General features: G+C 48.2%; 1 protein-coding gene across 3 annotated transcripts in view; it reads right to left on the minus strand.

The window, feature by feature from the left end:
* The window catches only part of LOC123751029 (hexuronate transporter), a 330,789-nt gene that overhangs the window by 286,172 nt on the left and 27,118 nt on the right, over positions 1-17,499 (minus strand). For 2 of the 3 annotated variants that reach the window (XM_045733135.2, XM_069333199.1), the window contains exon 1: positions 1,497-1,629. The exons of the other annotated variant lie outside the window; for it this stretch is intronic. In XM_045733135.2, the coding sequence (XP_045589091.1) occupies positions 1,497-1,517 (21 nt within the window). In that variant the 5' untranslated portion in view covers positions 1,518-1,629. Of the gene's footprint in view, positions 1-1,496; positions 1,630-17,499 lie in introns of those variants that run through there. 3 annotated transcript variants of the gene reach the window in all.

Below are 17,499 nucleotides of genomic sequence, written 5' to 3' on the forward strand. Positions count from 1 at the left end.
ACCTTCCCAGATATACACACCCCACCTTCCCAGATATACACACACCACCTTCCCAGATATACACACACCACCTTCCCAGATATACACACACCACCTTCCCAGATATACACACACCACCTTCCCAGATATACACAAACCACCTTCCCATATATACTCACCCCACCTTTCCAGATATACTCACCCCACCTTCCCAGATATACACATACCACCTTCCCAGATATACACACACCATCTTCCCAGATATACTCACCCCACCTTCCCAGATATACTCACCCACCTTCCCAGATATACACACACCATCTTCCCAGGTATACACACACCACCTTCCCAGATATACACACACCACCTTCCCAGATATACACACACCACCTTCCCAGGTATACACACACCACCTTCCCACATATACTCACCCCACCTTCCCAGATATACACACCCCACCTTCCCAGGTATACACACACCACCTTCCCAGATATACACACCCCACCTTCCCAAATATACACACCCCACCTTCCCAGGTATACACACCCCACCTTCCCAGATATACACACACCACCTTCCCAGATATACACACACCACCTTCCCAGGTATACTCACCCCACCTTCCTAGATATACACACACCACCTTCCCAGAAATACACACACCATCTTCCCAGATATACTCACCCCACCTTCCCAGATATACTCACCCACCTTCCCAGATATACACACCCCACCTTCCCAGGTATACACACACCACCTTCCCAGATATATACACCCCACCTTCCCAGATATACACACACCACCTTCCCAGATATACACACCCCACTTTCCCAGATATATACACCCCACCTTCCCAGATATACTCACCCACCTTCCCATATATACACACACCACATTCCCAGATATACACACCCCACTTTCCCAGATATATACACCCCACCTTCCCAGATATACTCACCCACCTTCCCAGATATACACACACCACCTTCCCAGATATACACACCCCACTTTCCCAGATATATACACCCCACCTTCCCAGATATACTCACCCACCTTCCCAGATATACACACACCACATTCCCAGATATACTCACCCCAGCTTCCTAGATATACACACCCCACCTTCCCATGTATACACACACCACCTTCCCAGATATACACACCCCACCTTCCCAGATATACACACCCCACCTTCCCAGATATACTCACCCACCTTCCCAGATATACTCACCCACCTTCCCAGATATACTCACCCACCTTCCCAGATATACACACCCCACCTTCCCAGATATACACACCCCACCTTCCCAGATATATACACCCCACCTTCCCAGATATACACCCTTCCACCTTCCCAGATATACACACACACGGACTAAATATATGCGTATATATATATATATATATATATATATATATATATATATATATATATATATATATATATATATATATATATATATATTCTCTCACTGTTAAATACAATTTCTTAAACAAATATAATCCCAGGACATTACCTTGGTTACACTGTACTCCATTGGTGTGTTTTGTAAAAAGTTGAAGTAATCAGACACTGATTTTGCGAGGCACACCACTATACACACACTCGCCGACACCGGGAGGAGCACTGAGGCCACGTGCCGCCTCCTACTTCGCCCCCGGCGCGCTGAATCTTCACTCAGTCCAAACTGTCGTACACAATGTGCTTACCCAGTTGTACTTACGTCTGTTTTCTAGCTCGCCTTCATTGTTTCTAAATATTTTCGATGTATTTAAGAGATTGTCAATGACAACAATTATGTGGGTTTTTTTCTATGAGCAGTATTATATTTTCTATATATCGTACGTTTGGCAACTGGACGTTTAATATGTTATTAAATAAATAACTGTATTTATGTCTGTTAGTCTCAAGCACAGCTTTATGTGTACTGAGCGATGAGTGTACTGTGTGTACTAGAGGTGACCGTGCACGGTGACTCTGCAACATGCACCATGCACGGTGACAAGGGCAACATGCAAAGTGGCGTACGCCAACATGTTACTTTATACAAGATAAGTCTGGATATTTGGGCTGCAGATCAATACGGGAGACGACGGCTCTCACTCACCAGCCCTCGCTCACCAGCCCTCACTCACCAGCCCTCGCTCACCAGCCCTCACTCACCAGCCCTCGTTCACCAGCCCTCACTCACCAGCCCTCACTCACCAGCCCTCACTCACCAGCCCACATTCAACAGCCCTCATACACCAGCCCTCACTCACCAGCCCTCACTCACTAGCCCACACTCACCAGCCCACATTCACCAGCCCTCACTCACCAGCCGTCACTCACTAGCCCACACTCACCAGCCCTCATTCACCAGCCCTCACTCACCAGCCCTCGCTCACCATCCCTCACTCACCAGCCCTCGTTCACCAGCCCTCACTCACTAGCCCACACTCACCAGCCCAGATTCACCAGCCCAGATTCAACAGCCCTCGTACACCAGCCCTCACTCACCAGCCCTCACTCACTAGCCCACACTCACCAGCCCACATTCACCAGCCCTCATTCACCAGCCCTCACTCACCAGCCCTCACTCACTAGCCCACACTCACCAGCACTCACTCACCCGCCCTCACTCACCAGCCCTCACTCACCAGCCCTCACTCACCAGCCCTCACTCACCAGCCCTCACTCACCAGCCCTCACTCACTAGCCCTCTCTCACCAGCCCTCTCTCACCTGCCCTCTCTCACCTGCCCTCTCTCACCTGCCCTCACTCACCAGCACTCACTCAACAGCCCTCACTCACCAGCCCTCATTCACCAGCCCTCTCTCACCTGCCCTCTCTCACCTGCCCTCACTCACCAGCCCTCACTCACCAGCCCTCACTCACCATCTCTCACCAGCCCTCACTCACCAGCCCTCTCTCACCAGCCCTCACTCACCATCTCTCACCAGCCCTCTCTCACCAGCCCTCATTCACCAGCCCTCATTCACCAGCCCTCACTCACCATCTCTCACCAGTCCTCACTCACCAGCCCTCTCTCACCAGCCCTCACTCACCATCTCTCACCAGCCCTCACTCACCAGCCCTCTCTCACCAGCCCTCTCTCACCAGCCCTCACTCACCATCTCTCGCCATCTCTCACTCACCAGCCCTCTCTCACCAGTCCTCACTCACCAGCCCTCATTCACCAGCCCTCACTCACCAGCCTTCACTCACCAGCCCTCACTCACCAGTCCTCACTCACCAGCCTTCTCTCACCAGCCCTCACTCACCATCTCTCACCAGCCCTCTCTCACCAGCCCTCACTCACCATCTCTCACCAGCCCTCTCTCACCAGCCCACACTCACCAGCCCACACTCACCAGCCCTCACTCACCAGCCCTCACTCACCAGCCCTCTTTCTCCAGCCCTCACTCACTAGCCCTCACTCACCAGCCCTCTTTCACCAGCCCTCACTCACCAGCCATCACTCACCAGCTTACACTCACCAGCCCACACTCACCAGCCCTCACTCACCAGCCCTCACTCACCAGCCCTCACTCACCAGCCCACACTCACCAGCCCTCACTCACCAGCCCTCATTCACCAGCCCACACTCACCAGCCCTCACTCACCAGCCCTCACTCACCAGCCCTCACTCACCAGCCCTCACTCACCAGCCCACACTCACCAGCCCTCACTCACCAGCCCACACTCACCAGCCCTCACTCACCAACCCTCACTCACCAGCCCTCTTTCACCAGCCCTCACTCACCAGCCCTCACTCATCAGCCCTCACTCACCAGCCCTCTCTCACCAGCCCTCACTCACCAGCCCTCACTCACCAGCCCTCACTCACCAGCCCACACTCACCAGCCCACACTCACCAGCCCACACTCACCAGCCCTCACTCACCAACCCTCACTCACCAGCCCTCTTTCACCAGCCCTCACTCACCAGCCCTTACTCACCAGCCCTCACTCATCAGCCCTCACTCACCAGCCCTCTCTCACCAGCCCTCACTCACCAGCCCTCACTCACCAGCCCTCACTCACCCGCCCTCACTCACCAGCCCTCACTCACCAGCCATCACTCACCAGCTTACACTCACCAGCCCTCACTCACCCGCCCTCACTCACTAGCCCACACTCACCAGCCCTCACTCACCAGCCCTCACTCACCAGCCCTCTCTCACCAGCCCTCTTTCACCAGCCCTCACTCACCAGCCCTCTCTCACCAGCCCTCACTCACCAGTCCTCTCTCACCAGCCCTCACTCACCATCTCTCACTCACCAGCCCTCTCTCACCAGCCCTCACTCACCATCCCTCACTCACCAGCCCTCACTCACCAGCCCTCACTCACCAGCCCTCTCTCACCAGCCCACACTCACCAGCCCTCACTCACCAGCCCACTCTCACCAGCCCTCACTCACCAGCCCTCTCTCACCAGCCCACACTCACCAGCCCTCACTCACCAGCCCTCACTCACCAGCCCTCATTCACCAGCCCTCACTCACCAGCCCTCACTCACCAGCCCTCTCTCATCAGCCCTCACTCACCAGCCCTCTCTCACCAGCCCTCTCTCACCAGCCCACACTCACTAGCCCTCTCTCACCAGCCCTCTCTCACCAGCCCTCACTCACCAGCCCTCACTCACCAGCCCTCTCTCACCAGCCCACACTCACTAGCCCTCTCTCACCAGCCCTCTCTCACCAGCCCTCACTCACCAGCCTTCTCTCACCAGCCTTCTCTCACCAGCCCTCACTCACCAGCCCTCACTCACCAGCCCACACTCACCAGCCCTCACTCACCAGCCCACACTCACCAGCCCTCACTCACCAGCCTTCTCTCACCTGCCCTCACTCACCAGCCCTCACTCACCAGCCCTCACTCACCATCTCTCACCAGCCCTCACTCACCAGCCCTCTCTCACCAGCCCTCACTCACCATCTCTCACCAGCCCTCTCTCACCAGCCCTCATTCACCAGCCCTCATTCACCAGCCCTCACTCACCATCTCTCACCAGTCCTCACTCACCAGCCCTCTCTCACCAGCCCTCACTCACCATCTCTCACCAGCCCTCACTCACCAGCCCTCTCTCACCAGCCCTCTCTCACCAGCCCTCACTCACCATCTCTCGCCATCTCTCACTCACCAGCCCTCTCTCACCAGTCCTCACTCACCAGCCCTCATTCACCAGCCCTCACTCACCAGCCTTCACTCACCAGCCCTCACTCACCAGTCCTCACTCACCAGCCTTCTCTCACCAGCCCTCACTCACCATCTCTCACCAGCCCTCTCTCACCAGCCCTCACTCACCATCTCTCACCAGCCCTCTCTCACCAGCCCACACTCACCAGCCCACACTCACCAGCCCTCACTCACCAGCCCTCACTCACCAGCCCTCTTTCTCCAGCCCTCACTCACTAGCCCTCACTCACCAGCCCTCTTTCACCAGCCCTCACTCACCAGCCATCACTCACCAGCTTACACTCACCAGCCCACACTCACCAGCCCTCACTCACCAGCCCTCACTCACCAGCCCTCACTCACCAGCCCACACTCACCAGCCCTCACTCACCAGCCCTCATTCACCAGCCCACACTCACCAGCCCTCACTCACCAGCCTTCACTCACCAGCCCTCACTCACCAGCCCTCACTCACCAGCCCACACTCACCAGCCCTCACTCACCAGCCCACACTCACCAGCCCTCACTCACCAACCCTCACTCACCAGCCCTCTTTCACCAGCCCTCACTCACCAGCCCTCACTCACCAGCCCTCACTCATCAGCCCTCACTCACCAGCCCTCTCTCACCAGCCCTCACTCACCAGCCCTCACTCACCAGCCCTCACTCACCAGCCCACACTCACCAGCCCTCACTCACCAGCCCACACTCACCAGCCCTCACTCACCAACCCTCACTCACCAGCCCTCTTTCACCAGCCCTCACTCACCAGCCCTTACTCACCAGCCCTCACTCATCAGCCCTCACTCACCAGCCCTCTCTCACCAGCCCTCACTCACCAGCCCTCACTCACCAGCCCTCACTCACCCGCCCTCACTCACCAGCCCTCACTCACCAGCCATCACTCACCAGCTTACACTCACCAGCCCTCACTCACCCGCCCTCACTCACTAGCCCACACTCACCAGCCCTCACTCACCAGCCCTCACTCACCAGCCCTCTCTCACCAGCCCTCTTTCACCAGCCCTCACTCACCAGCCCTCTCTCACCAGCCCTCACTCACCAGTCCTCTCTCACCAGCCCTCACTCACCATCTCTCACTCACCAGCCCTCTCTCACCAGCCCTCACTCACCATCCCTCACTCACCAGCCCTCACTCACCAGCCCTCACTCACCAGCCCTCTCTCACCAGCCCACACTCACCAGCCCTCACTCACCAGCCCACTCTCACCAGCCCTCACTCACCAGCCCTCTCTCACCAGCCCACACTCACCAGCCCTCACTCACCAGCCCTCACTCACCAGCCCTCACTCACCAGCCCTCACTCACCAGCCCTCACTCACCAGCCCTCTCTCATCAGCCCTCACTCACCAGCCCTCTCTCACCAGCCCTCTCTCACCAGCCCACACTCACTAGCCCTCTCTCACCAGCCCTCTCTCACCAGCCCTCACTCACCAGCCCTCACTCACCAGCCCTCTCTCACCAGCCCACACTCACTAGCCCTCTCTCACCAGCCCTCTCTCACCAGCCCTCACTCACCAGCCTTCTCTCACCAGCCCTCACTCACCAGCCCTCACTCACCAGCCCACACTCACCAGCCCTCACTCACCAGCCCACACTCACCAGCCCTCACTCACCAGCCCACTCTCACCAGCCCACACTCACCAGCCCTCACTCACCAGCCCTCTCTCACCAGCACACACTCACAAGTTCTCTCACCAGCCCTACTCACCAGCCCTCACTCACTCAATTTGTTCAAGTGTCAGAGTAGTAGACAAATGGAATGCATTAGGCAGTGATGTGGTGGAGGTTGACTCCATACACAGCTTCAAATGAAGATATGACAGAGCCCAGTAGGCTCAGGAATCTGTACACCAGTTGATTGGCAGTTTAAAGGCGAGACCAAAGAGCCAAAGGTCTACCCTCCACAAGCACAACTAGGTGAGTATAACTAGGTGAGTACCAGCCCTCCTTCACCAGGCCTCACTCACCGCACATCCCACCACCCAGCACTGACTCAGCTGAGTCAGGTGGCCGGGTACCGCCCCGCCCCGCTCACACACACACCTGCAATGGCGCCTGTGAAAGTTTTTGCTCACTTTTCCTTCTCCTGCATTATTATTACTCATATTATGTTTCCCATTATGTGAGCAGGAAGGCTGTTATCCACGCCGTTGTGTGAGTAGGAACCCTGTTATCCACACCGTTGTGTGAAAAGGAAGAATGTTATCCACGCCGTTGTATAAGCAGGAAGCCTGTTTGTTATCCACGCCGTTGTGTGAGCAGGAAGCCTGTTATCCAAGCGTTGTTCGTTTCAGCCTACTGCGCGTCAAGACTAAAATGTTTATAATCTTTTCGGTCTGCTCACCTTAATTTTCGATGTATGTATTTAAATTTGGTATCAATGTGTTTGCCAGAGAATGCTCTAGAGGAATATATACCTAAATTTTCACCAAACCCGACATGAGAACCACACCAAATAAGAAACTATGGCGGTCGTTAGCCATGAGCGTCAAACCGGGCTGAAATGTTTACGATATTTTTATGTTTGTCAACCCCATAATTGTTATTCGTCGTTAATTTTTGTATCATTCTGACCGCAATAAAATTCCCTACACGGACATATGAATATAAACAATAAATAATGGTCGCGCCCCCACCCGCAAGAACGTGGGAAGTTGCCTAAGGGTTACCTGCTCCTGCATGCCCAACTGCGCATGTGCTCAACCACTACTGAAAAGTTTATACTCTCCTCATGTTTCTGACCCTCATTTTCAATGTACGTGTTTTATTTTGGTATCACTGTGTAGCCAATGAAATGTTCTATAGGAACATGTGTTTAACATTTCACCAAAGCTAATGTTACGCCGGCACTAAATAAAGAACTGCATCGTTTGTTACCCGTTCACGCTAAACACCACCCACATGTTTCTACTCTGTTCATGTTTATCAAGTCAAAACTTGTTGCATATGGTTTTTTTGGGTATCACTGTGATCGCTATAAAATTGCCTACACAGACATATCCATAAAAGTTATACTATATGGGCGCGCCTTACCCGCAAAGACCCCCAAAGACGTCGAGGCCTTACCCGCCCGAACACACCCGTTTCCACACCCGCTACACCCAATACACCCGACAAACAAATATATTTTTCCAATCGAAGTTTTTGTGCTACATTGTTCATTGTGGTTATCAAAATATTTGCAATAAAATGCACTATGTAGAAACACCAATCTAAGCAATAACAACTGGAATATATATAGGCATTACCAACAGCAAAGTATAAAGAAGTAATAAACTCACAATGAGTTATACAAAGTGTGTGTACTTACCCACGAAATGATGATGGTAGGACAATAAGTTGAGCATTTTGTTATCCACTCCACCTGCTTCAGGAAAATGTTCCTGAAGTTGCTCAACAGATGTTCCGTAGGCGGAGTGGATGGTTCCAGAGGCGCTATTTTTTCGCCACCCAAAATACCCTCTTGCGGTGGTATTTTGTGTAGCATGGTGTGACACACAGAGCAACTCCACATGTCTTGCACTGATACATAGAGTCCCTCCTTACTCCCGACTTGATGCAAACACGACACCGTCGACGTTTTGCAATTTTGACGATAGCATGGGCCAACTTTTTGTTCAGACGATCCTCTGGATCCACAATACGTGGGATTTTCTTTCCTGGAGGACGAGGTTCAGGTTCAGGCGTTTCCGTTTCAGGTTCCGAGTCAGATGATGAGTCTTTTGCTTGGCGAGCCGGAGGAAATAGAGGACGCCTCACACCAGATGGTCCCGGTGTGGCTACATCATCAGAATCATCTTCGATATCCGGAGCATGTGAGATAGGGTTATCAGTGGCAGGCCACTCCTCCTGGTCCCACCTCAACAGGGACCATATTGCTACCTCATGAAACTGGAGTAGGGTCAATTTCTTCTCATCAGTTGTGTACTTCTTGTACAACACATATGCATTGTGCACAGCCATTTGAAGGAAATAAAATGTAATTTTCTTTGTCCACTTATGTGATTTCCTGGTGAACCTGTAATATTTGACCATTTGATCGAAGTGATCAACACCTTTCATGTTGGTGTTGTAGTCGTATATGGGATTTGGTTTGTTCACAGTTACAAGGTTCACTGAAGTCGTTCTGTCACGTTTCCTCACTCTCTTCCTTCATTGTACTTCCTGTGTGTCAGCATTGTGGCAGTTTGTGATCAATGAGATCACTCTCTTGTCTTTCCACAGAATTATAAATGTATTGTCCTTGCGCCTGAATATGGTTTGATCAACTGGAAATTTACCTTTTGCTTGCTGTTGCAGAAGTTTGGGGGCGCCACGCTGCAATCTGATTGTTCCACACGTATAAACACCATGTTCACGTAGCTTTTCTGTGAGATGGACAGAGTTATAGTAATTATCCATATAAAGATGATAACCCTTGTGCAATAGTGGCTGCATCAAGCCCATGACTGTCTCCACTGTTGTTTTACCAACTCCGGCATACACCTCAAAGTCAATTATGTAGCACGTCGATGCCTCAGCAAGCATGTACAATTTTACTCCATACTTATCCGGTTTATTTGGGTTGTAAACCTTGAAGGATAATCGACCACGCCACGACATTGTTTCTTCATCCAAACTCGTTGCAACCCGTTCTCGCAAATTCGTATAGTCAATATTGACTTATTAACTACGTGCATAGGTGATATACTAAACATAATAGATACCCTTAAAAAGCTTCATAGAAAACACCGACCTTACCTAACCTTGTTAGTATTTTAAGATAAGCATCTTATTGCTTCGTAATTACAATTATTACTTAACCTATACCTATAATATACCTATAATAGGTTAAGTAACAATTGTAATTACGAAGCTATAAGATGCTTATCTTAAAATACTAACAAGGTTAGGTAAGGTCGGTGTTTTCTATGAAGCTTTTTAAGGGTATCTATTATGTTTAGTATGTCACCTATGCACTTATTTAATAAGTCAATATTGACTATACGAATTTGCGAAAACGGGTTGCTCAGTGCTTTATTGGTAATGTAGAATGTGCCAAATTTGGTGGTAAGATAGGTCATCAGTGTGCGCAGTTTTATCAATCGGTCTTTATTGTTTGGGAGAATTGCTAGGTTGTGGTAACTATGAAAAAACTGGGTGATATGATGAAATCGTTTGGACGTCATGAAAATATTGAAGGTGCGCATATGCCATAGCCGGCTTGTTTGCCAGTACATTCTCATCGTCGGGAGGGGTGCAATACCCATCAACATAGACAGACCCAAATACCTTGCCATTTCCTTGACCGACACCTCTTGCCACATACTCATGGTGTGCCTGGAAGCATTCTGAATAAATTGTTTAGCATACCTGTTAGTTTCAACTGTAAGATATTCAATCAGGGTCCGAGTCAGGAATAATTGTATAAATTGTATTGCAGTGGTTGGCATTGGGACAGTTAGGCCTGGTGTGGCAGTGAAACTGGCTACAGATGGTGGTGTGTTGTCCGTACACCAGGCATCTTCAGGATTCGGTTGTTGAAGCCGTCTTGCACGCCTCCTTATAGGTGGCTTGGGGCGGCCTTCATCCGCCGCCCCCTCCTCACTCCCTCGCTACTCTCCTCACTCGTTGACGCATCAAATTCATCCGACGTCTCTGCATCCAAATTATCACTATTGAAATCACTTTCTCGTTCTTCACCCTCAACATCTACATCAACACCAGATAAATCATCCAGCAAAACAGGAATTTTAGTGGGTGTAAGCTTCACCCTGCTAAACTTTTGGTAGAGCATACTCAGCCTATCCTCCTTGGTACTTTTCGTCGCTTTTTTGGGCGTCGAAGTGCTCTGCCCTTTACCACGATCCATGTTGTCACGTAATAAGGTGTTTGCAAGACACGGGAACGAATAAACACGGGTATAAGAAGCCGAGAGCTGCACATGCAAGTTCTGGACGTGGGCGGGCGGCGTTCCGGTCACGAGGGAGGTAAACAAAGGACTAGGCCCACCGCATGACGTGACCCAGAATGCCATGCGGCCTATGGAGGATTGTGGGAAAATAATGGCGCTCATTTTAAAATAAAAAAAACGAAGATCGGATAATAATTAAATTTAAAAAAAATATTATATCAAGCAACGCAACGTAGAGTTGCTAGAGCAGAATCAGTAGAACATTGAACGACTAGAGATCTAGTCGCTAGAACGCAAAAGTGTTTAATTAACATGGCTCAGTGTTAATGCCCTCAGTGTTAACATGGCTCAGTGTTAACATGGCTCAGTGTTAATATGGTTCAGAGTTTATATGATATAAAGTTAACATGTTAACTTTATATCATATAACATGAATCTTTCATGTTTTATCTTTATAACATGATATAAAGTTAACATGTATAACTGAGTCAGTGTTAACATGTTCCAATGTTGACATGGCTCAGTGTTAACATAGCTCAGTGTTAATGCCCTCAGTGTTAACATGGCTCAGTGTTCACAGGTCTCAGTGTTAATATAACTAAGTTTTAACATGGCTCAGTGTTGACATGGCTCAGTGTTTATATGATTCAGTGTTAACATGGCTCAGTGGTGACATGGTGCAGTGTTGACATGGCTCATTGTTCACTTGGTTTAGTGTTAACATGGCTCATTGTTGACATGGTTTAGAGTTAACATGGCTCAGTGCCCTCAGTGTTAACATAGCTCAATGTTAACATGGTTCAGTGTTGACATGGCTCAGTGTTGACATGCTCAGTGTTAATGCCCTCAGTGTTAACATGGCTCAATGATAACATAGTTCAATGTTAACATGGCTCAGTGTTAACATAGCTCAGTGTTGACATTGCTCAGTGTTAACATGGCTCAGTATTACCATGTCACAGTGTTAATGCCCTCAGTTTTAACATGGCTCAGAATAAACATGGTTCAGTGTTAATATGACTCAGTGTTGACATGGATCAGAGTTAACATGGCTCAGTGTTGACATGGTTCAATGTTAACATGGCTCAGTGTTAACATGGCTACATGACTCAGAGTTAACATAGTTCAGTGTTGACATGGCTCAGTGTTTACATAGTTCAGTGTTAACATTGGGTCAGTGTTAATGCCCTCAGTGTAAGCATGGCTCAGCGTTAATGCCCTCAGTGTTAGCATGGCTCAGTGTTAACTTGTCTCAGTGTTGACATTGTTCAGTGTTAACATGGCTCAGTGTTAAAGCTCTCAGTTTTAACATGGCTCAGTGTTGACAAGACTCAGTGTTAACATGGCTCAGTGTTAACATTGCTCAGTGTAAACATGGCTCAGTGTTTACGTGGTTCAGTGTTGACATGCTCAGTGTTAACATGACTCAGTGTTAACATGACTCAGTGTTAACATGACTCAGTGCTAACTTGGCTCAGTGTTAATATGGCTCAGTGTAAACATGGCTCAGTGTTTACGTGGTTCAGTGTTGACATGCTCAGTGTTAACATGGCTCAGTGTTAAAGCCCTCAGTGTTAACATGGCTCAGTGTTAACATGACTCAGTGTTACCATGGCTCAGTGTTAATATGGCTCAGTGTAAACATGGGTCAGTGTTTACGTGGTTCAGTGTTGTCATGCTCAGTGTTAACATGTTGTCATGGCTCAGTGTTAAAGCCCTCAGTGTTAACATGGCTCAGTGTTAACATGACTCAATGTTAACATGGCTCAGTATTAATATGGCTCAGTGTTAACATGGCTCAGTGTAAATACCCTCAGTGTTAACATGACTCAGTGTTAAAAGTCTCAGTGTTAACATAACTAAGTGTTAACATGTCTCAGTTTTAACATAACTAAGTGTTAACATGGCTCAGTGCTGACATGGATCAGTGTTAAAATGGTTCAGTGTTGACAAGTCTCAGTGTTGACATTACTCAGTGTTAACATGGCTCAGTATTAACATGGCTCAGTGTTGACATTGCTCAGTGTTAACATTGCTCAATATTAACATGGCTCAGTGTTGACATAGATCAGTGTTAGCATGGCTCAGTGTTAACATGAGTCAGTATTAACATGACTCAGTGTTAACATGGCTCAGTGTTAACATGGCTCAGTGTTGACATGGCTCAGTACAAACATTTTTCAGTGTTAATATGACTCAGTGTTGACATGGGTCAATGTTAACATGGCTCAGTGTTAATGTTCTCAGTATTAATATGGCTCAGTGTTAACATGGCTACATGACTCAGTGTTAACAGTTCAGTGTTGACATGGCTCAGTGTTCACATAGTTCAGTGTTAACATTGGGTCAGTGTTAATGCCCTCAGTGTTAACATAGCTCAGTGTTAACATGGCTCAGTGTTAATGCGTTCAGTGTTAACATGGCTCAGTGTTAACTTGACTCAGTGTAAACATGGCTCAGTGTTTTCGTGGTTCAGTGTTGACATGCTAAGTGTTAACATGGCTCAGTGTAAACATGGCTCAATTTTAACATGGCTCAGTGTTAAAGCTCTCAGTGTTAACATGGCTCAGTGTTGAAGCTCTCAGTGTTAACATGACTCAGTGTTGAAGCTCTCAGTGTTAACATGACTCAGTGTTGACATGGCTCAGTGTTAACATGGCTCAGTGTTAATGCCCTCAGTGTTAACATGACTAAGTGTTAACATGGTTCAGTGCTGACATGGATCAGTGTTAAAATGGCTCAGTGTTGACAAGCCTCAGTGTTAACATGGCGCAGTGTTGACATGGCTCAATGTTGATATTGCTCAGTGTTAACATGGCTCAGTGTTGACACGGATCAGTGTTAACATGGCTCAGTATTAACATGGCTGAGTGTTGATATGGTTCAGTGGTAACATGACTCAGTGTTAATACGTGGTTGATGTTCTTCGATGATACGATGATGATGATCAGGGAGTTCTTCTGCTCCCCAAACCCTGCCCGAGGCCAAGCTTGACTTGTGAGAGTTTGGTCCACAAGGCTGTTGCTTGGAGCAGCCCGCAGGCCCACATACTCACCACAGGCTGGTTGGTCCGGAACTTCTTTTAGAAAATAGTCTAGTTTTCTCTTGAAGATGTCCACGGTTGTTCCGGCAATATTTCTTATGCTTGCTGGTAGGACGTTGAACAACCGCGGACCTCTGATGTTTATACAGTGTTCTCTGATTGTGCCTATGGCACCTCTGCTCTTCACTGGTTCTATTCTGCATTTTCTTCTATATCGTTTACTCCAGTACGTTGTTATTTTACTGTGTAGATTAGGGACCTGGCTCTCCAGTATCTTCCACGTTTATATTATTTGGTATCTCTCTCGTCTCCTTTCTAGTGAGTACATTTGCAGAACTTTGAGACGATCCCAATAATTTAGGTGCTCTATCGCGTCTATGCGTTCCGGATATGTTCTCTGTATTCCCTCTATTTCAGCAATCTCTCCTGCTCTGAAGGGGGAAGTGAGTACTGAGCAGTACTCGAGACGGGACAACACAAGTGACCTGAAGAGTACAACCATCGTGATGGGATCCCTGGATTTGAAAGTTCTCGTAATCAATCCTATCATTTTTCTGCCTGACGCAATATTTCCTTGGTTATGCTCCCTAAACGTTAGATCGTCGGACATCATAATTCCCAAATCCTTGACATGCTGTTTACTTATTATGGGCAGATTCGATTGTGTTATGTACCCTGTATTATGTTTCCGGTCCTCATTTTTGCCGTACCTGAGTACCTGGAATTTATCGCTGTTAAACATCATTTTATTTTCTGCTGCCCAGTCGGAAACTTTGTTGATATCTGCTTGCAATTTTTCAATGTCTTCAGCAGAGGTAATTTTCATGCTGATTTTTGTGACATCTGCAAAGGATGACACGAAGCTGTGACTTATATTTTTATCTATATCTGATATGAGAATAAGGAACAGCAGTGGTGCAAGGACTGTACATTGAGGTACAGAGCTTTTAACTGTGCTTGGACTTCATTTTATTTGATTGACTGTTACTCTTTCAATCTGTTCGACAGGGAATTGAGTATCCAGCGTCCTACTTTACCAGTTATTCCCATTGACCTCATTTTGTGTGCAATCACTCCATGATCACATTTGTCGAATGCCTTTGCAAAGTCTGTGTATACTACATCTGCATTTTGCTTTTCTTCTAGAGCTTCTGTGATTTTGTCATAGTGGTTGAGTAATTGTGACAGATAGGATCTTCCCGCTCTAAATCCATGGTGTCCTGGGCTGTGTAACTCATTATTTTCCATAAAGCTAGAAATTTGAATCCTAATCACTCTTTCAAAAACTTTTATTATGTGTGATGTTGTTACGGCCCTCTCGGGACGCAACGGGGTTCTCACTCTGATGTTATTAGAGTAAGTAGTATCCGGCCCCAAGCCAGTAGTGGCTTTCAAGGAATGAAATCCGTGACACAAGAAACTTAAAGGGGAAGGGAAAGAAAGTTAAGAACTTAAGATTATAATTACCATCACCAATAAATAATATATAAAAAGAGTACACAGGGGGAGAGGTATTAACACTATACAGGGGAATTATTCACACAATTGTCTTCTCCTGAAGACTCTGGATCCACGCTCTCGGTGCTAAGTCCTCAGTGCTTTCGTGGTCTCTTGACGAATCTTCCGATCAAGCTGAGTCTACCCCAAACACAGGCCAGCCAAAACACAGTTCCACTGGGGGCACCGCCGTGGAGGCCGTCAACCACAAGTCCAGCAGGTCTGCTGGCAGGTTCCGGATCAGCAAGGCTGGTCAGGCCACCCCACGAGCGATACTAGGGTAGCGCCCTAGTCAGGAGCCTCGTGTGATACCACAAATCACTCTCCTGTCCTCAGTACCCCAGTGGATAATCGTCTCCAGCAGTCGGTCCCGGGTAATCCTTCTACTGCCACTCCACTGACAGGGTAACACCACAGTGTTCTCCCGGGGGACGACTTCACAGCTGCTGCAGCAAAGCACAAGGTATGGAGACGGCTGCCTTGGGTAGACTGACTCAACTTTCATCACAGCAGTCCCAGGTCGACTCTGTAAGCAGACACGTCATCAATAACTGGGACACACTAAGGCACCTCACTTACAGGCTCAGATACAAACGCCCACCTATCCACTCCATAGATGGCGCTGGTGTCTGAGCACCACCTCACCAGAGGTCAGCAGCGGCTGTGTTGAGCACTGAACAGGACTGGAAACTGGCCCTCGAGGCCAGTACACGTCGTCCTCACCAGGTGTCGTCGTCCGTTTGGAGGGGGTTTCGGGAGCTGACCCACAGATGGCGCGGTCGTCACTGCTCCGGGCTCAGACGCTGGATCCGGGTTCGTAACAGATGTTAGTGCAACTGGTCTATAATTTTTGGCCAAGGCTTTACTACCCCACGTGTGCAAAGGAGCTATATCTGCAGATTTAAGTGCTGCTGGTATCTCCCCTGTATCTAGGCTCTTTCTCCATATTACACTGAGAGTTCGCACTACTGGTACTTTACATGTCTTTATGAATATTGAATTCCATGAGTCTGGCCCAGGAGCTGAGTGCATGGGCATATTGTCAATTTCTCTTTCAAAGTCTTCAGAGTTCGTGTTAATATTCGTTATATTATCTGCAGCTTGAATGTCATTCATAAAGTCAGGGTCAGGGTCATCAACTTTCATATTGTTTATTGGTGTGCTAAACATAGCCTCATACTGGCTTCTTATCATTTCACTAATTTCTTTGTTGTCCTCTGTGTACGTACCTTCAGTTGTAATTAAAGGTCCAATACTGGTGGAGGTTTATGATTTTGACATTGCATATGTGAAAAAATATTTTGGATTTTTCTTTATCTCTTGTATAGCTTTCTATTCCAATTCCATTTCCTCAGCCTCGTATGAACGCTTCAACGTTTGTTCTATTTCTTCGATCTCCCTGTTTAGGTATATTTTCCTTGCTTGTGATAGTCGTGTCTGCCTAAGCATTTCCGTTATTTTTTTCCTTCTGTACAGTCGTCTACGTTCTTTTTCTAGAGTGGTCCTCTTTCTGACCTTCCTCACAGGCACGTGCTTCAAGCAGACCTTGTATGCTTCAGCTGTCAGTTGATTTATTCCGTGTGGGAGTTTTGGTGGGAGATTTATTCCGTTGGGTCTCTTAGACCTATTACCGTTATTTATGCTAGTTCGCACTTCAATGAGCATATGGTCCGAGTATGTAGTATAAGGGATTGTAATGTCTGATTAGTTCATCATTTTTCGTGAATAGCAAGTCTAGTGTGTTTTCGTTCCTAGTTGAATCTGTGATCTGTTGATTGAGCGAGAATTTGGCACAGAATCATAAAAGTTCTCTGACCTGTGGTTGGTTATTTCCCGGGTCATTCCCTGCTATGATATTTGTGTTTACCATTCCCCATCTTAGACTTGGTAAATTTAAATCTC

Source organism: Procambarus clarkii, chromosome 4 (genome assembly GCF_040958095.1).
Source record: "Procambarus clarkii isolate CNS0578487 chromosome 4, FALCON_Pclarkii_2.0, whole genome shotgun sequence".
In the NCBI taxonomy this organism is placed as follows: domain Eukaryota; kingdom Metazoa; phylum Arthropoda; class Malacostraca; order Decapoda; family Cambaridae; genus Procambarus; species Procambarus clarkii.